Genomic DNA, 20,676 nt, shown 5'->3' with positions numbered 1-20,676 from the left:
AAAAAAAAAAAAAAAAAAAAAAGATGAACAAGTTCAAACCTGTACTCAGTTTAAGTTATATTTGTATCATTTTAATGACATATGTTAAATATGTAACATCATTTTCATTAAATCATCCAATTGTGTTGTAAGTTACATTTCCAGGATATTTTTATGTGTTCTAACTCATAAACTGATAATTATATGCTGATTTCACGTAAATATGAAAACCTAATCCTGTTGGGTTTTTTTTGTTTTGTTTTTTGTTTTTTCTTTCGGTACCAGCAATCGAACTCATGACCTTGCACTTGCCAGGCAGGAGCTTTGCCACTGAGCTAAATTCCCAGCCCCCAGCAGAGATTTTGCATTTGACCCATATGTCATAAATATTTTTTGTGGAGATTAGGGAAGCAGTGATTGTAATTAGGTTGAGAGAAGAAATGTAATCACAGATAACTATGCCCTACTCTGGTTTCTCTTCAGAACCTATAAATCTTTCGCTTTTTACAGATGGCTATGTCAAATACATCCAGGGAAGTTTTTTTCTCCCATTTTCTGTTTCCTAAATCCTCACTAATGTTTCATCATTTCCAAAATAGCTATGATGAGAAAATTTGTGAGGTTATTACTTGACTTAGAAAACATCATTCTTAGAAAATATTGTAAATTCTACTTATGGTATGATTGTATCATATTTACACATAAAACATTGCAAAAAACCTCATATTTATGACTCACAAATTATAATTCTTTTAAATCAACAATTCTTTGGTATATATACATAATGGAGTACTACTCAGTTATAGAGGATAAATTTGAGTCATTTATAGGAACATGGATGTGCATTGAGACCATATGCTGAGTGACACAAATCAGACACAGTTAAATATCACATGAAAAACCAAAAGTATTAATTATTTAAAGTGCAAAGCAAAAAATACCCAAGATAAAACAGGAGATGGGAAAGAGACCCAGCGATACAGAGGGGTAAGTGCAAAGCAAAAAATACCTGACATAAAACAGGAGATGGGAAAGAGACCCCGCGATACAGAGGGGTAGAGGGGAGGAGAAGGATAAGTACAAGGAACAAAATACTGTATGTATATTACCAACTCCCCATGATGAATGTATTCCAAATATTTACTAATAAAAATTATTTTAGAAAGAAAGTTTTAACAGGCCTGGGTATGATTATCCCTTATTTCTGTCAAATGCACTCCCTAGATCTGCATCTAGATTTTGCTTTTTCCCCCACCCAAAACTCAAAGAAATCTATAAATTTCTAGGGACTGAGGACTAGAAGAAACAAGCCTCTTGGGATTTTTGAGTGCTCATCAATTTGACAAGCCATTCTCCAAATGTTGTAGAGACTTCCTCATCTCTGAGGATGTGAGAGGGATGCCTATCACAGCCAATAAGAATCAATTATAGGGGTCTATGAACATGCCTGCCTCACAGGGACAGGCAAAATGGAAACAACCCTAGCCTCCATTGTGATTCATAATTCCTGGGTTTTGACCTCTTAAAAAACTTCTAATATATACTTCACTTATTTATTAATACAACTCTTCCACCACACTTTGTGCCTTTTTCTTTAAAAATAATTATCCCCAAACTCTTATTCATATATTTTTCTTCTTTTTCATTTTGTTGTTTTCTAGTTTGAGTGGTTTTATTTTTTATTATTATTATAGATAATTAATATTGTTTTTGTTTACTAATTTGAGTTTGTTTCTCTCTAGATCCTTTCTGTGGATCTTTCATGATTTCTGGAAGCTATGTTTTTAAATTAACACATCAGACTTTTGATGTAGTGTATTTAAATAATTTATGGATTCTTAGAGTTGAGGTGACCTTTGCTTGCATCTAACGTAGCTCACTTGTCTTACAAAAGAGACAATTCAGCCTCTGAAATTTAATGTGTTTACACAGTTTATATAGCTTCCTATGGAGAGACTGAAGGCATTTTCCTGGATTCCTTCTTTAATATAGGAGCTGCCGATGCACAGCATAGGTTAAGGGACTACTGTGACTTCACCCTGGGGCATCACACGGAGGTGAAAGTAGAACCTTAGAAAGTCTATGGGTTTGCCATGGGCACGTGCCCAGTTACTCCAAGGAAAGAGATTTTGGGGCAGCCACACTGATGTTCTCTTTAATGAATCTTCAGGTTTATTATGATCACAATTGGACCATATTAACCTTGTTGTAAAAGAAATGCCCATAATATTTACTGTATTTAACAGGAAAAAAATGAGAGCACTATCTTAACTTTCACCAGCTCTTCTAGTGATGACAAATGGTAAGCCAGAGAGAAAATATAAGTAAGTGGGGGTGGGACAGGCAATAAAAATGTAAACAGAAAAATTAAACTGCGAGTTCAGACAGTAATATGTGCTGTGAAGGAAATATATAATAATGGAGTAGGAAGCAGCAGGGTACAGGCAGCTAATTGTGAGGAGATGATCAAAACAGCCCTGTAGAAGGGCACGAAGTGTCCACTTATGCATGAATCTGCAGGAAATGCATTTTAGACAATAAAATGCATTGTTGAAATAAATAGGTAGATGTTATTTGCTGTTAAATAAGCCAAACAGAACATCCAAAATAATTTTTAAAGCATTTTCTGAATGCATTGAGGCCATACATATAATTTTACTCACACTAAAATTGAAAATACAAACAAGAAAGGGATCAATTGATTCTATAAGTAAAAGGAAAGGATAGGAGCAGTGGGGACAAGAAGAGAAATCTTAACTTTTTAATCCCCACTTTCTCTCTGGAGAAAAGTAAAGTTATAGGACATGAAGATATTTTATATATTAGACTGCTGAAGCAAAACAGAATCTTAACTGGTTGATAAAGAACTGAAAAGCTATTAAAAGATTACCTGAGAATACATTCAATCACTAACAGGTAGATTCTGTGAGTTAGAAACAACAAAGCCAAACAATAAATGCACACAATGCTAGAATAAATTTTGTCTGTGAACAAGTAAAACAGGAGGAAGCAGTGATCTACAGGAGCTCCCATTAGGGTCATGAAGAAAAAGTCATGCCATATGCCGTTGAATTATTATGTCATGATCTCACTTGCAACTCTGCCAGCATATTAAATGACAGTGCAAGTAGTGTTTTCAACAAGATATTTGATTAGTTCTACTGCTATGCTTATGAGAAAGATGTCAAAATAACTTGATGATCAACAATCATTGATGACTGTTTCAGTGATGATTTGTAGGTGACAGGCATAGCAACTGCTGATCATATTTTCAGTATTATAAAACAGGAATTTCTCTGGTGTATCATAGCGATCTCCCAAGAGCTGCCCTTTGGAAGAATGTGTAATTGCATGTTGTCAAATTCCCTTGATGAATAATCAGGGGAAATATGTATCATGAAAGTAGAATTATGAAATAAACCTAACAGGATAATATTTTACTGGGCAAAGAGATAAAACACTTGATATTAAAGTAAATAAATAATAAAATAAAATAAAGTACCTGCTATTTATTCAAGGGAACCAATTCGATAAATGCGGCAGGGCAACGCAGAACTTAGTTGTAGTACAGACCAAACTACATGTAGCCTGGGTAAAGAGTGCTTTGCAACTGCCTGTAATATTGACTGCAATAGTTACAGAATGAATGGCGTGGCCACTAAGGGGGAGATAGGCCTAGTTTGGTGGTCTCAGTTTAGGCCAGTTTTAATATGTACAAAGACAGAGAGGTGAGGGGAAACTGGCAAAGAAGGTAACTCTGATCTTTACATAAAGGAAAGCAACTCGAAGTACTGGATATACTTAACTTGTAGAAATAATTGTAAAGTGCCATAGTTACTATACATAAATTCTTGAAATTTGTCAGATAAATTTAAAGATGACTGATGCTTGTGCAATAAGTTTGCAAACTATTAATTCATAACAGTTTCCTCTGTCCACTTTACAGTTGTGTGATCTTGACACAGTTGTTTAACCTCTAAGCCTTATTTGGTGATTTTTGAAACAGAAATAAAACCCAATTCATTATATTGTGGGGAGGACTAAATCAAGTACTCTATGTAATAGATATAAAACTATTGTGATGTCTTTTATAAGATTGGCAACTCTGTCATAATTTTACTATATTGTCATACAGTTGAAATGTCTGATAATCAGAAAAATTCAACCTACGAAGATGTAGACAGATTAGAAGACATTGGTCATTGGTTTGATGCAGAATGGAATATTTAATACTTTAGGAGGATTTATTTTATAAGTACACAGTTCAGCAGAGAATATTTTTGTTGTGAGAACTCCATTTTCTTAGCAAAGTTGCAGTGACAAGGACTTTAGTAACAAAGACTTAGAAAATGACAACCATATGTACCTCAGACTAGGCAACAAAAAACACAATATTATTTTGAATACCAAAACATTTAAATTATGAAAGAGTTTGGATAACAGTACAGAATATTAGGAAATAAGAGTGAAAAATCATCACCAACCCTATCTTTTGCCTTAGTTAAAGTGAGCATAAATTTCAGAGTATCTGGTCTATGTAATGTCAGGCCTGGTTTTGAAATACAGCTGGAAAAGTAAATAATAAAAATTTTCCATCTATCTTCACTATTTATGTTCCAAAACCACCACAAAAAATATCTCCTGTCTTTAGCTTATTTCTATACAAAAAATTCATTAAACTATATTTCAAAATCTTTCTAAAATTTTTGTTGGTATTTTTTGCAAGGTTATCCTTTTAAGTTCTCCAGCCCCCATTTTGGAGGATAATATTAGGGATTTAGATATTCTTTGTGGAAAATAGTATAATAGCTATTTAATGACTCCCTTAAATGTTTTTTTTTGGATTTTGTTTTTGTTTTTTCTTCCAGTACCGGGAATCGAACTCACAACTTTGCGCTTGCCAGGCAGGCGCTGTGCCGCTGAGCTAAATCCCCAGGCCCAAATGTTTTGTTTTTAATGCTAAATGATAAAACTTTCTTTAAATTTTACATGTTGGTGATGCTTTCCTTTTATTATGCATCTATCTATCTATCATTTATCTATCTGTCTATCTATAATCTATCTGCCTACCTAATCTATCATCGTCTTTTGATATGAGCTACAGAAGTAGACCCTTTATGGAGTGATCATAGTTTAAGTGTCCTATGTTATCTTTGACTCAATCATATGCCTGTAATAGATGGTCTAATAAATTTTCCATGCTTAAGAAATAGTACATGTCCCATTTCAAATAGGAAAAACTGTCAGTTTATAAATATTCCTTAAACTCTAAATGAAAAGCTGAAAATTAAATATTGAGTTTTTTCCTTAGCCCTCTTGCTGTGTACGGGCTTGTAAATTCCTCTGAGGGCATAATGTAAGTGGCAATGTAGCTGTGCTTTGTTCACTCATAGAATAGTTATTTCTCGTGTGTTAACATAAATAATTTATAAATGCATTTACAGATGAAACCTTGATGCTAACACATTTTGTCTTTGGAAAAGAGAGCCTTATGTTCTCCTTCACAAAGTTACAAAGAACCATGCAGTGGAATCTGAAGTTCAGTAAACCACTAGAAGTCATCCTCAGTAGGAAAATTGGTGATTGTGTAGTAGTGAGTTTGCTATTCACTACAAAGTTCACTCAATATCATTTGTCCCAAGTGACAATTACACACCAAAATTGGGGTTCAAATGTAAAGCATTTATTAAACACCAAGGCTTCATCAGTTGATAGAAATTTATGGAATCTTCTTTTCTGGTGTATGACATAATCAATTGTTGTCATTGCTAAAAGCAAGAGTCAGTTAGTGCCTACAGAACAATTGTGTATTAACATCTTTGTAACTTCTACTTTCTACATCATTCCACTTTATCTGTTTCTAGTCTTTTTGCTAGAATATTACAAAAGCTTCTTAAATAATCTTAATGCACTGGTAAATTAATCTTTAAGAGTCACAGCATTGACCAGTTTTGTTCTTCTTAAAGTCTTGAACAGTTCATCTCTGCCTATTGAATAGCACTCAGCATCACTGGCTTAGTAATTAGGGCGTACCAGGAGACTGCTGTGGGTGTGTTTTATTTTGGTTTGACTTTCCTCTATACACTAGCATTGCAACCAAGATACCCAACCACCCTGTTCTCCAATTGCCTTGCTTTGTGGTACAACTGAAAGTCTGTATTGCCAGGAATCTTTCATTTCTTTTCCCCTTTATTGCTAAGTAGCTCTCCCAATTTTAAGTTATTTTATTTTTCTCTCATTTACTTTAGTGTTTTATTCATGTCCATATTTCCTATTTAAGAACTACTTATAAAGACAAACCATGTACATTTTATAAGCAGGAGTTATATCAGAGAAATAGGTATTTCTATTTCCTCTATGAAAACCCTATGTGACAGGGAATGGTGGAGTGGGTCGTGTTCCCCCCACAAGGTAGGCCCGCCATCTAGTGGCATCTCCCTGCACTGCAGGCCTGTCTCGGACCTGAAGTCTGAAGATCCCTCTTCACATTTTACTCAAAGATGTCTAGCAGATTTTAAAATATTTTTTATACAATGCTCCAAGAAAAAAAAATTGTATAACTATCATATTTTTCATGGGATTAAACATTGACTCATCAATTTAGGCTTTTTTTATGGACATGTTTTGGAGAAATGCATGCATCTGGAAATTTTCATTTGTAAGAACAAAACTCAGTGATAGGTATGGATTCCCTCTCAAAGAAGGTGTTCAGAGGGGCACATAAATGAGTGGATGAATTTCTGATAAAGTGTGAAAGGTGCGCATTTTCCTGTGATGACACAGTGTATCCAGCAGAGTGACAACATCATAAATACTAGCTAGCGGAAGCATCATACTTGGAGCCAGATGATTTGTTACCACCACTCTGATATGGACCACAATACTGCATAATTCTGACTGACCATTTTCACACCTTTGTTGTGAATATAAGAAATTACACATCTATGAAAAGTTGTTTTGACTTCAGGGAAGAGCCAGAAGTTGCACAGTGTCAGATCCGGTGAATGAGGCGGAAGAGGGCCCCATAATGTTTTGACAACCTTGCCTGTCCATTGGATGGTGCTCAGCAGTAGCATTCACAGTATTTTTGACCACACATTGCAAACATACAAAGGAGGATTTCCAGAAGTGCTTCATGAAATGGTTAGAATGGTAGGACGTGCTTGATAGCTACCAGGAGAATTTTCAGGGTGGTTAAAAGCAATATATCTTTTACTGTAATATTCTTTAAAATTCAACTAGTCACCATATATATTTTACTGCCCCTTATATCTTGTACAGCTGTCTGACCTATAGTAGGGACTCAAGAAATAAATGGTAGTTTTAAAAAAAATTATCACTGTCTTTTTAGTCTTGATGATGTGTATAGAGACATATACTTTATTTTGAATTTAAAAGCTGTTATTTTTGTTTCTTGATTTGCTTTCCACAGTATACAGTGCATGCGTTCATTTTATTACCTTAAGTATTCATTAAAAGAGTACACACCCATTTAGTAAATATATGAGCAAAAATTGTAAAATAAATCATCATCAATTCTTCTATTTAGCATATTTAAAAAGTATTCAGAAAATGTAAGTTTTTCATACTTACAGCTTTCCAATTGCATTATACAGGTTTGCACATCCATTGGAAAATTCTTAAGATCCATTGGGCAGGAAAGTGTTAACGTTAATCTGAAAGAATTCAAAGTAATTATTTTTAAAGAAAATTAATGACACCATATTAATGCTCAGTTGCTTAGAGAAAACAATGTTGCTTTGGTTAGTGACTGACATCTACTCAGATGAAATTTTCTCTGATTTAGATATGGTGAAATAGCTATATATTCATATATAAATCTAGGGGGGGTTTTGGAGGGTACATAGAGGATAGTATCTATTTATCCATCTGATCACTTAACTTATTTTTAAATTCCGTTAGACAGGACTATGAGTGTCAGAGAGGAGCTCAGTATTTCTGCAAGAGCCAGTTAAAAGAAAAAAAAACAGTTAAAAGAGACAGTTTGAGATGGTTTCTATAAAATTAATGACAAATGTTAAAAGCTGAATTTTCCCCTAAATCACATTAATAGAATATTTAAGAGGAAAATACAGAAAGGGAATTGGAGCTCTAAATGTAGGACGGCAGGGTGCGGAGAAGAAATCCTGTATGACAACTTCCCGTCATTTTTCTAAGTAACGGAGGAAGTTGTCACTGAATATCCAGCAGTCTTTACTGGACTGAACTTGGAGAACTTGAAACTTTAGTCAGTGGAGCCCAGTTCTCTGCTGTAAGAGCAGGACAGTTCACTAGGTCTTCTCAGGGTCAGGAAATAAACCCACTAGTACCTGTGACATGATTCCACGCTGATCAAACTCACTTCCGATTTTGCTCATACACAGCATAACCCGGACGGCAGACACCACCCGTCTGCCCATTGCAAAAGCTCTTCCCCCACTTTGGGAGAGTATCTGTATGCTGGTATTGCAGATAACTCATCACACTTCAAATACTTTTTATTAGAAATGTGTATTAAGTGTATTGCCAAAATGTGCTCTGGAGAGTGGGGAGAGGAGAGGGAAAATGAGAGAGAAAGCGGGGAGGGAGGGAGAGAGAGAGAGACCAGATCCAACGTTCTTCAACTGAAGTTCTTTGCTGAGAACTCTCTAGACAGCCTCCTGGCCTCTTTTATTGAAAGCATTCCCAATGAAATTCAGTTAGTAAGTACCTCAGGTGGATTAGTTTTGCTAAATTTTATGACCTCAGGCATGGTCTTCTTATCTGTAAAATTTAGTTAATAACAGTACTCCCTGCAGAGTTGCTGGGAGCAAGGCATGCACTGAAATGTATAACATGCTTAGACAAGTGCTTGACACACAGGAAATAATCAATAAATATTAGCTACTAATGATTACTAGTGCATTCTGAAGCTCCTACACTCCCTCGATTTCTTCGCCCCCAAATTCTAAAGAAGAAAGAATGAAATCATACAGAAGAACTAAGTAAGCTTTAAGAAAAAATAACCACTACTTCTACTCAATAGAACTACATTCTTCAAAGTGCCATTTTTATGTCGACCATAGACATAAAGTTATAGTGATGTGTATTCTACCGTGAATATTTTGGACACTTAGGTCTAATTAACATAGCTTGAGAGACATAAATAGACAGACATAAGGAGCTGCTGAATTTTAAGGAGTCCCTGGAGGATCATTTGCTAATTCATTTGAGTCAGAGTCTGTGACATACAATTCATAGAGTTCAATATTCAAACTTTGGTTTTTTTTTTCCTGGTTCATACAGTTTAAGCCATCCTTTGAGCAACTGTGCATGTTTACAAAGTTTTATTTAAAAAACAACTGTAAAATTATATGAACACTATGTTCTCAACCTCATAAAGGATTTATTAGAGGAATATGTGCACATATATTTTGAAATATTCACACAATTTTCCAAATATCCAATGCTTTCAGCCAGTCAGTTTTAAACACTGCTTTTCTGACCTTTTGTATGAAAGTAAATAGAATTCTGAGAATCTTTTCCACACTCTCATCATGCATGTGATGTCAAATTCATACCCTGGCTAAGTTTCTGGCATAAATTGAGAGCCATTATATAATGCCTTAAAACAACAACAACAAAAAAAAAAACAGCACTTGAAAGGAATTATTTTTAAAGGAAAAACAGGGTTTGTAGAACTCCCATCATAAATCATATCCTAAAAAACTCTCTTTATGGAGTTTTCTTTTTTTGAAGATACCATGCAATTGCTTCTTTAACAAAATATTAATTAAAGATATGTCAGCTTGGTGGGTGTGATACTGAATTTCTTCATCAAAACATTACATATAAATTAAAGATATGTTTTGACTACATCAAAAGAAAACAAGAGACAGTTACTCATATTTTACTGTTTTGGAAATGAATATTTTCTTGTGAAAGGACACTAAGTTCTCTTTCTGAGACAAGACACATAAGCAGGTTGTGGCGTTTCTTATTTTCCCTTGAGAAGTCTTGGCTGAGTGAAGTAGTAATGTTTAAAAAGCTGAATATCATCTAGTGTGACAGTTGACATTATTAAAATTTCATTATTGCATTGAAAAGAAAGCATTTCTCATAGTCTGATATGCATCTCAAGCACTAATTGAATTAAAAAATATGTTCTAATTCCATTATAGACTTTTTAAGAAATTAAAAGTCATCATACTAAATTAGAACATTTCTAATGTTTCTAAATTAGGTATTATAAAGATAATAGTGTGCTGACTAATACTGAATCAATTTTGACACACTTTCTATAATAGCAGAGTAAGTAACACTATAGTTTTCACTTTGTCGTAGTACACACCATTTCAAATACTTTATTTGTGATAACTCATTTATTCTACACTACAAATTTATAAGACAGATAAACAATATTACCTTATTTTATACAAGAAAAAAGTTAGAAATTAAATAACCCTTTCACATTACAGTATAGAAATTAGTAGAGAAGAATTTTCAAACCTGGGGGTATAGTTCTAGAGTCTATGCTCTTAATCTGTAAACATGGCCCCTCTCAAAAGATTGGAACATTTTTCAGGAAAACAGTTTCTGAAATTAATTACATTTTAAATTTTGTACTTTTGTGTATTTCTACAGTACAAATAATGGTACAATGTATATATCACTTGTTATTAAATTTGAGTTAAATCATATATAATTTTTCCAAACAGAATTAGAGAAATGTAATTAAATTATAGAAAAGGCAAAAATTTCCCTAACATTTTATATATTTGAGCAATTTGTTATTTCTCATTTATTTATTTATTTATTTATTTATTTATTTATTTATTTTGGTATCAGGAATTGAACTCAGGACCTTGTGCTTACCAGGCAGGTGCTGAGCCATTGAGCTATATCCCTGGCCCACAATTTGGTATTTTATTGTAGATTATTTTATAATTAATAAATACTTCTTAGAAGAGAATAGATTGTTAGAAAACTAGTAGGGAGATTAGGATTCATTTCTATGGACTAATTCTGGAGTCCTTGAAGAAAAACATAAATATTATCAGCCCAAATATATTACCAAAGCAATCTGGGAAATTGATACTTGTACAGGACAGATCTTTTTTTCATTCCCTTTCTCTCCCTTCCCTCTGAGCTATTTCTTAAGATGGTTTATTCAGGTGCCAGTATCAATGACAGTCTTCAGAAAGCTGAAATGAGTGAACTTATTGTCCTTCAGAAAACATACAATTACTTACATGCCAAATCTGCTTTACAACATGTATGTTATAGCAATGCAAATTAATTTCCCTTAACTGAACAGAATTTTTTAAGTGTCTTCTGAAATAATTTGATTTTCTGTGTTAAATATTACTGTCTGTCAGCATTCAAACATTGAAGCACAGTACACAAATAAACTTTGTTTTGTAAAATCAAATTTCAGAAAAATGATTATATTTAGGTTAAATAAAATTAGAATTATACTATAGTCTTTGACAAGTTGCTGTGCATAATATCTTTAACACAAACTTTCTTCTATTTTATTTTTAAAGGAATAATGCTTCTGTACTAGAAAGTTGTAAGTATTAGTTATACCAGGAAAGTAAGGAATATATCATATGTAACTACCTATAATGCGCTTCTGTGATGTTATGATGATTATATTTTCATCTCCATTTTAGAAGTGAGGGTCCTCAAAATGAAAGTAGAAACTTGTAAGAGCCCATTTAGTGCTGATTTATGGGAAACATTAGAATGTATATGGCTTTTTTAGAAAGAAAAAAATAGCAATCTAAGGTGTACTGTATGCCTAGCACCATGCCGAGTGTTTTTACATTCACTATTTCAGTTCAAGGTAATTACTATTATCATATTACACATACTGGAAAAATGAGCTTTGCAGAAGTAGACTTTCCCCAGATCAAAGCTGGTAACTAGCAGAGCCTGGATCTGGGGTGGGAGATCCAGTCTTCTTTGGGTTTCTTGTTCTTCTCCGCCTTTTGCTGGGTAGCAAGACTATAAAGACCATCTTATTGCTTTGCCTGAGGCATTTTCCCCCAAGTTTTCTCTAAGTACGTGAAGGAATATAATGATTACATTCCCTCTGGGAAATTGATACTTGTACAGGACAGATCTTTTTTTCATTCCCTTTCTCTCCCTTCCCTCTGAGCTATTTCTTAGGATGGTTTATTCAGGTGCCAGTTTCTAGAGATGAGACAATACTGTGCACTTGGACAGAGAGAAGCATGATTTAAAGTAGTGGGTTCTCCAGACCCCGTGTTCTATAGTACGATACATCCACCGCAGTCCGTTGTGTTGTTCCTAGGAGACTTGAGGACAAGCGAGAAATAAGACAATATGTTCATATTCCTGCTGTTTACTTCCAGAGAATAATGGAATCCTTTGTCTCCGACTCAGAAGGAGCCTCGCGCCTTCTGTTAGCATCTGTGAATAGTCACAGGCTGACTTTACAGCTAAGATAATAAGCTGCCACACTCGAGAATCTGGAGTCATGTGTCTGCCTCAAAAGCTCTTATTTGAAAACTAATTTATTTAAAATTATCATTACAATTTACAAGGTAAAGCAGTTCAATAAAACAATTAAAAACAATTGTATGTTTGTTATACTCATCACCACCCCCAGTTGTAGCTCCTCAGCAGTAGCTCTACTTTAGCTGTTTGTCTATCATTCAAGATTGTAGACGTAAGTTGTTGTAATACCATGTTTAGCTTTTAAAGCATGTGAAATTGTCCATTAGTTTCCTGTGGGGGAAGTATAAAAACCCATTTTCCTTATACCGTATTCAATACATCATTAGCTCTTCCTCAGTTCTCAAATTATTATGCAAATATTCATGGTTAAACAAATACTGATTGTTTACATGTTAGGAATATGTAATTATTCATAGCTGAGCTTGGTAGTTTGCTATAATTATTGCTTTTATATGGTATTTTCTTTTCCTTAGCATATTAATAAGTGTCTCAGCGTGTATATTCGTACAAGCACTTCAAACTCAGTGCTCTATCAAAGCTGTGAAATCCTTTTCAATAGCTAAGCACAGCAGGAAATTAGTCAGTTCCAGGATTTATTTATTTTATTGTTGTGGTGCTTGGGTTTAAACTCAGGGCCTCACCCATGATATGCAGGAACTCTACCATTGAACTACATATTCCCCCCTCCAATTTTGCTTTGTAACTTTCACTTTTTTCTGCTCTTATTTTCCAGATATTAAGTGGACTTATGATTAATATTCTAATTTTTATATGCTTTTTCTCAAATTACTCATTTCTTTGCATTTTGATTCTACTTTCTGGGTGATTTCTCCACTTTATCTTGCAAAATTTCTGCAGATTTTTTTTTATCACTACTTGTTCTTAACATACAGCACTATGAATGTATAGGTTTTTTCTTGTGTAAAAGTATTTTATTTTGTGCATGCAATTCAATTATCTCAGTTGTCCAGAGGTTTTTCTTATCGCTTTTTACTGTATTTTCTTGATTCATGCTTTATTGTTTTTACATTTTATTTTTGTTTATCTTTTCTTTTCTTCTTTATTGTGCTTTTTTGATCTTTGCTTTAAAAGAATGATAGAGTTTCCTCAAATGTCTGTTTATAAGAATGAGGCACTAAACACCGGATCTCAATTTGCAGTAGATATTTGTTGAATAATGGTCTTAACTATAGGATGAGATGATAATAAATCTTCCTCAGTTGTCAGCATCCATAGATCTTTTTTTCTTGGGCAAGTTCGATTCTTTCTCCAGAGATACATTCTTCTGCCTGCTGCTCAACGGAAGTTTAGGTTTGGCTTTTGTCGTTGGAGAGTTACTAAGACCTGTGACCATTTCATGTGCAGGCTTCCTGTCATCTTCTTTTCCTTCCTATAATGTCTCATGACAGGCACCAATTGTGCTGAGATTCCTGGCTCCTGAGGTTCTGGGTGGAATCTTTTGAAATTTTGTGCCCCAGTCAGAAGGCAAAAAGGAAGCTGTTGGTTTGCAGAGCAGGGGCAAGGAGATCTGGAACAGAGGATTCACTGTTATAAAGATTAAATCAATTTTTTTTCCCGTAAAGCTTTTTCCCACTTTCAAAAGCCTTATCTGCCTGAAATTTCTGCAAGTTTGAAGATGTTCATTATTTTTTCCTTCTGGCAGTCACACACTCTGGCTTGGGTTTCTGATATATGTGTAAGGTCAGTTTTCACAAGCACATTCATTTTCAAGCTTCCTAAACTTGTCTGTCTGTTGTTGATTTCTTTTCCATTACTTTCATCATCCTCTGTCTTAATACCGTTTTTATCCCTTATTCAGTTCATTTCATTGTTTTAGTGGGATTAAAGAGGAAATACAGATGAACACGTAAGTTCAATAGGTCACCCTAACCGGGACGTTCTGTTTCTTTCTTTATAAACAAGCAAGAAATCCAGATCTCACATGAAACACCACAGATGCTCCATTTGTAAATTGAACAAGACTCTTTTCAAGCACAATTTTTGTTAACAAAAAACTGAAGATTTGACACATTTGAAGATTTCAAAGCCCTGTGGGATTTCCAAAAACAACTTACAAAAAAATGAATTTTTTCTTTGATCCTGTGAGCCAGGATATAGCAAAGTCTAGAAGGTTGAGAGACCATCTGTTTTATCTGAATTTATACTGAAAAACAAAAGATGCATTTCTGAATTATTCAAGAGCTTCCCCCCAAATATTTGAAGAAATATGAGCTATTCCAAATTGATGACATCATTTGTAACAGGCATAAGCTGAATTTTATTCCTCTGTTTCAAAGCAGAAAATACTTGAACATTTCCAAGGAATATAGAAACAAGATTTCACTAATAATAGTGAAATTACTTAACTTTTCAATATAATAAATACTCCTTAGTAATCATTCGTATAATGCATATGAACTAGAGCAGTTCATTTCAGGACAGTGACAATCTTGATATTATACAGTCTCCTTAATTAAAAGATTCATTCTATTTGATGGATCTTTAGGAAGAACTGAGTCAATTGCTTTGAGTTTTGAAGAAATATTGTTAACACGAACCTCCACATAAAAAGTCTTTTAGCTTTTATAGTCTATATTTAACAATGAGGGAAAAACTAAAATCTTAGTAGTTCACGTTCATGTTGACATTTTCCAACTCCAATAAGACTTATAGATAAATACCCATTATCTAACACACACACAAGTGGACTCAAACATCCCTAGATAGTGTGGTCTACTACACAGCTGCTCAGCCTAATTGTAAGTGCTATACTTTTATATAATTGTTATTGCAATAGGATTGTTTACATCAGCATTTCTGCAACCACATGGGTAGTGTATTGTGCTATGATCTTATAATAACTACCATGTCACCAAGCAATGAAAATTCAGTTTCATTATTTTACAAGATCACTATCATAGATGTAGTTTTTCATTGACAAATATGTCATTATGTAATGCACAACTGCACAAGAATTTTTATGTGCAGTTAGGCTTAAATATTTGTATTTAAATAAATAAAAGTATTTAAATACAAATCATTAAATATTTCCCTTAAACGATCTCATATATCTCACATATTGCCCTTATATCTGATATAAAGCATATTGTATAGATTGTTTCTTATGAATACATTTAGATCTATCTCATGCAGAGTATGGTATGAGAATATCAGTGTATTAAGTCACATTCCTATTAATGAACATAAAGACTGGTGGTTTTGTGTGTGATTGCTATTTCAGTGATGTAGTGAATGTCATAATAAATGTATTTAATATGAATACATACATAAATTTTATTTCTAAAAATAGAATTGATGAACTGATGGGTAAAAATAGTTTTCCACATCTTAACAAATCATCTTTCCAATTAATACCAAGTCATACTCCCACAAAGGGCATACACCACACTAAATATTAACTACTCTTGTTAATTTCTATTAATGTACTTATAAAAATATTTTGTTATTTGTTAGTTTCATGTCCCCCATATTAGAGTTTTAATTTTGGCTTTAATTGTCAAGTATAATGTAGAAAAGTCAAGATGAGAATAAAAACATATTGGTTTTAATCCATATTTTTCTTGTGGATTTCTTCTTTTTATCTCTGTTTCTTGTTTTATCATTTTCTTTCTGCTTAGAAAGCTTCTTATTCATACTTGCAGGATAGGTTTCTTTGTGATAAATTCTCTTAGTTTTCCTTTATTCAAGAATATATTAAGTTTACCTTTATTCATGAAGGATAATTTTACTCTGTATAAGATTCTAGGAAGACAGTTCCTCTATTGAAGCCCCTTAAAACTATGTATTATTTTTTTTTTGATGTCCATAATTTTTGATAAAAAGATCTGGCTCCTGTGGTTTCTGATGAAAAGTCAATTATCTCCCTCTATAAATAAAACGTTATTCTTTGAATTGTTTTAGAAATGTTTAGTGTCCTGAAGCTTATACATTATATGTCTTGGTATAGATATCTCTGAGTTGTCCTCTTTGTGAAGTCAGCTTCTTTAATCTGTAAATTTAGGCCATTTGTAAAATTTACACAAATTTCAGGCATTATTTTCCCCAATTTCATCCCTTTTTCCTCCCTCTATCCCTCTCTCCCTCCCTTCTTCCTTCCTTCCTTCCTTTGTACCTTCCCTCCTTCCTACCTTCCTTTCTTCCTTCCCTCTCTCTCTGTTTCTTTTTCATTCATCCATCCCCCTTTCCCTCCCAGCCTGAGACACTGAGGATGCAAATGTTAGATATTTTCTTGTTTTCTCACAGGTCCCTGAGACTGTGTCCGCATTGGCTTAATCTGTGATTTCTCTGTTGTTGAGACTGCGTAATTGTTAATATTCTATTTTACGGTTCATTCATTCTTTTCCTGTGTACTCTTGATTATTCTGTTGAGTCCATGCACTGAGTTTGTAGTCTGGATAATGCATTTTTAAGTTCTACGACTTTCATTTGGTTTGAATACATAGTTTATATTTCTTTACTGAAGCTTCCCAATTTTTTATTTGTAGCAAGTATACCTGTAAGTACTCACTGAAGCCTTTTTTATCACAGCTACTTTAAAGTTGTCAAACGCTTAACATCTTTGTCATTTTCATGCTAGCATCAGTTGGTTGTCTTTTGTCATTCACTTTGAGAACTCCAGGTCTTTTTGATTGAAGCCCAGATTTATATTGTATTATTTTCTTAAATTCTGGAACTTACCTAAACTTTCCGTTTTAATTGGAGTTTTCTGACTGCTCCATCAGGACAAGGGAGGGGTGTACCTTCTTACTTCCAGGTAGAAGAAATCAGTTTCCTAATTAGCTTCTGTACTGATATGTGAGAAGAGAGGCTTCTTGGGCCTCTAAATGTTTCTACTCTCCCTCCCCACATGGTCTCCACTGACACCAGGGTGAGAGAGACCTTGTTACTGCTGGACGGTTCAAAAGTCCTGACTCTCCACTAGACTACTTGGAAACTACCCAAAACAGAAGGAGAGAGTGCCATATTTCTGTAGGATGAGGATGACTTTCCACATCGTCCCTACCAACACTGTCGATGAGAGGCTCACTACAAGCCAGTGGGGACAAAAGTGCCGGTCCCTTTACCTTTCCATGGCAGCACCTCTGCACACGTGTGGGTACCTTAACCCAGCTCAGCAAGCCTGGAAGCCTAGGCTTCCCACTTGAGTTCTGAAGGCCTGGGTGTGAACTTGAGGTGGGGGTCACACTTTTTTTCCAGCAGTATTTGACTGAAATAGAGCAATTATTTAAAGTCTTTCTCCCTTAAGTTGTTCCTTTCCCAACACAGTGTTAGACTGGCTAGAGAAATAAGACTTTTCCTGGGACTTTTAAAAAAAAATCTGTGCTTACTGGTTTTTCCAGGCTGCCAGAATCTGGAATATATGAAGGAAAAGAAAATCCTAGGAATTCACGTCTGTGTTGTTCCTCTCTTTCCAATGTCTCTAGCCAGCACCTTCTTTGTCCACATCTGAGAGTTTCCTTAGGTTTGTCCTAGGCACTGTTTCTATGGATTTTACTTTTACTTTGGTATGGTATAAACATGTATATCTTCTCTACCATCCCAGAAGCCAAGTCCTTACTACAACACTTTTTATTGCTTTTTCAAAAACCTGCAGTATTCTTTTGCTTAGACCTGGGTATTACGATTTAGTTTTTCATCTGTATGAGATACAGGTCTTAATATGTGGTGGGACCTGAAATCTCCCTTTATGTTGCCTGTTCCTCACACAAGATGATATTAACACGTATTATTGGCTCTGAGAAATCTGACTAAAATGTCGGTTTACTGCAGAGTGATATCATCCTGTCACTGCTGAGAAGCAGTATGAATATTAAAAGTAAACATGTCTACATGAAAGATGAAAACTAAAAAGCTGGCATACTATGTTGGAATGAAGAGAGAAAAACCAGACACAGAAAAAAATGTTATTTATAAAACCACTCAGCAAAAAAACTTCTCAGAATACCTTATGTAATAAGATTAAATTTTCATCTTTATTAATGTATCTTACACTAAAAGCTGGCAAAAGAGAAACATCTTTGATGTTAGCCAGGTAAGGTCAAAAATTTATTATTCTCACTCCTGATAAGAAGAAGAGTTAAAAAAAAAAAAAAGAGGAAGAGAGAAACAGAACATGAGCCTAAAACCTAACTAATAAGCCTACCTTGAAACCTTATTTATTTGTTTGTTTATTTGTTATTTATTTATTTATTTATTTGGTACCGGGAATGGAACTCAGGGCCTGGCACCTGCCAGGCAGGCGCTGTGCCACTGAGCTACATCCCAGGGCCCCCAAACCGTTTAAAACACATTACTGGTGACATAAATGGTTGAACAAGTTGCCTTTTGCTGTAAATAGAGCGTGTTCCATCTGTCCTAAGAAAGATGACATGAATTCTGCTGCTGACTTCTTATTTTTTACAGCTGAACTAAATTATGACAATAACTGAGGAAGATATTTACTGTAATCACTTTAGATGTTTCAGATGTGCCCAAAGAAGTACACTACTATAGTTATGTAGCAATTTCACTACTCATTAACTCTATACCTATTTGATATTTAGTGAACTGCCACAACTGAATAAGTTCTAAAGTCCCATTGTCAAGAAATTTTATAATTAATATTTATATTTTGGCATTGATATTTGTTATATTACTGTATCCCCTTCTAAATGTTGCCTGGCCTCCTGAGAAATGTATGATGAATAATTATATATATATATATATATATATACATATACATATATATATAAGATATTGTGTATGTGTTAAACATTTTGAATTGTGTTAAACATTTTGATTTTGATCCAATTTTACATACTATAGTAATTTTTAAAAAACTTTTCTTGATTTAAAGTTTTTCAAAATATCATCAGTTTTCAGCACATTAGAATAGATGAGAGCTGGATATTATGGCAAAATGCCAAAAGCTAATCACAGAAAGTCCAGGATATGTAAAATAATGCCAATACCTAAAAAATAATTTATGTAAAATGGAACTCAGATGAGTCAACCCGAACACTTTTTCACCTATAAATGCTTAAGGAGGTAATATACATACATACATAAAAAATGTATCCCAATGTATGACTCAGTTGCCTTTCAATTTCCCTTGAGGCTTCTTCCAACCTGAGTAATAGCAGAAATTGCCTGGGTCACTTGTTTAAAAACTATGTTTCCAAGAGTTACTCATATAGTTCTTGGATCTGGGAATTGAGATTATTACTATGGATTGGCATAGTTGGAAAATGGTTTATTAAAAAAATTCAAGTAAGACAATTACATATTACTAAAAGTATTTCAAAACACTCACGAAAAGTAAAACAAAATAAGACAGCAACAAAATGTCTCATAATAGTGTTTCACTGAAATTAAGCTTTTAAGTGTGACTTACCTTATTGAGTAAAGAACATTTCCATTTTTGAAAATTCTTAGCAGTTTATTGTCTGTAGTAACTTCATGAAAATTGGCACCCTTTTCATTGGCAAAGAACAAATCAGGTTTCCAAATGGAGTCCAACATGGATGGGTCGAGATCTAAAGAATCATCAGGGTATTCACTATATGCAAGACGAGGGTCATTCCATTTCTGGCGAAGAAAGATATTCACTCTGTAATCCTGAGAAAGAATTGAGCGAGGAGGGAAAGAAGGAGAGGGAGAAGGAGAGAGGAAAAAGGAGGGAGGGAGGGAGAGAAGGAGGGAGAGAGAGAATTTTAAAGGTTTTCCAAAGATCCACAGTATCAGTCCAGGTTTACGGGTTGTAACAACACGGGTAAAGCACGTATGTAAATGAGGATGCAGCTCACAGGTAGGGTCAAAGAATATATGGAAATATTTGTATCTTTTTCTTAGTTTTGCTGTGAACCTAAAACTACTATAAGAAATAAAGCATAACAATGTTGAGAATCTTTTGTGCTGTTTTTGGACTTGTCTGAATTGTAACAGGAACCATTGATATTCTCACAAGGCCTACATACCCTACAGTCTTTACTCACTGCCTGAGTCATTCCAGTTGGAAGGTTTTTTTGAGTCTTCAGTGAGCTGTTTGCTTTGGAGACCTACAAACCTCCAAAGAAAAGATCACAGAAGACTCGAGAGTCTCATGTTTATAGTTTGCTCTTCCATTTAAAGTTTACTTTCTTGCTTTGTCTGAATAAGATGTTAGATTTTTATTAGAGGCAGAGGAAAATATTTTCACCTTCACGTTAATTTTCTAAAGTCATTTCTTCTGGT

At 34.1% G+C, this 20,676-nt stretch overlaps 1 protein-coding gene across 2 annotated transcripts in view; it reads right to left on the bottom strand.

Annotated features, from left to right (window-relative positions):
* Glra3 (glycine receptor, alpha 3) overlaps positions 1–20,676 on the bottom strand; it is a 140,958-nt gene that overhangs the window by 42,708 nt on the left and 77,574 nt on the right. For both annotated transcript variants that reach the window (XM_005373530.2, XM_005373531.2), the window contains exons 4-5: positions 19,838–20,061; positions 7,573–7,655 (exon numbers count right to left, since the gene is read on the bottom strand). In XM_005373530.2, the coding sequence (XP_005373587.1) occupies positions 7,573–7,655; positions 19,838–20,061 (307 nt within the window). The remainder of the gene's footprint in view (positions 1–7,572; positions 7,656–19,837; positions 20,062–20,676) is intronic.

Source organism: Chinchilla lanigera, unplaced genomic scaffold, assembly GCF_000276665.1.
Source record: "Chinchilla lanigera isolate Chin_1 unplaced genomic scaffold, ChiLan1.0 scaffold00002, whole genome shotgun sequence".
Taxonomy (NCBI): Eukaryota; Metazoa; Chordata; class Mammalia; order Rodentia; family Chinchillidae; genus Chinchilla; species Chinchilla lanigera.
The sequence above is the reverse complement of the archived record's forward strand: the minus strand, read 5'-3'. Positions and strand labels throughout refer to the sequence as shown.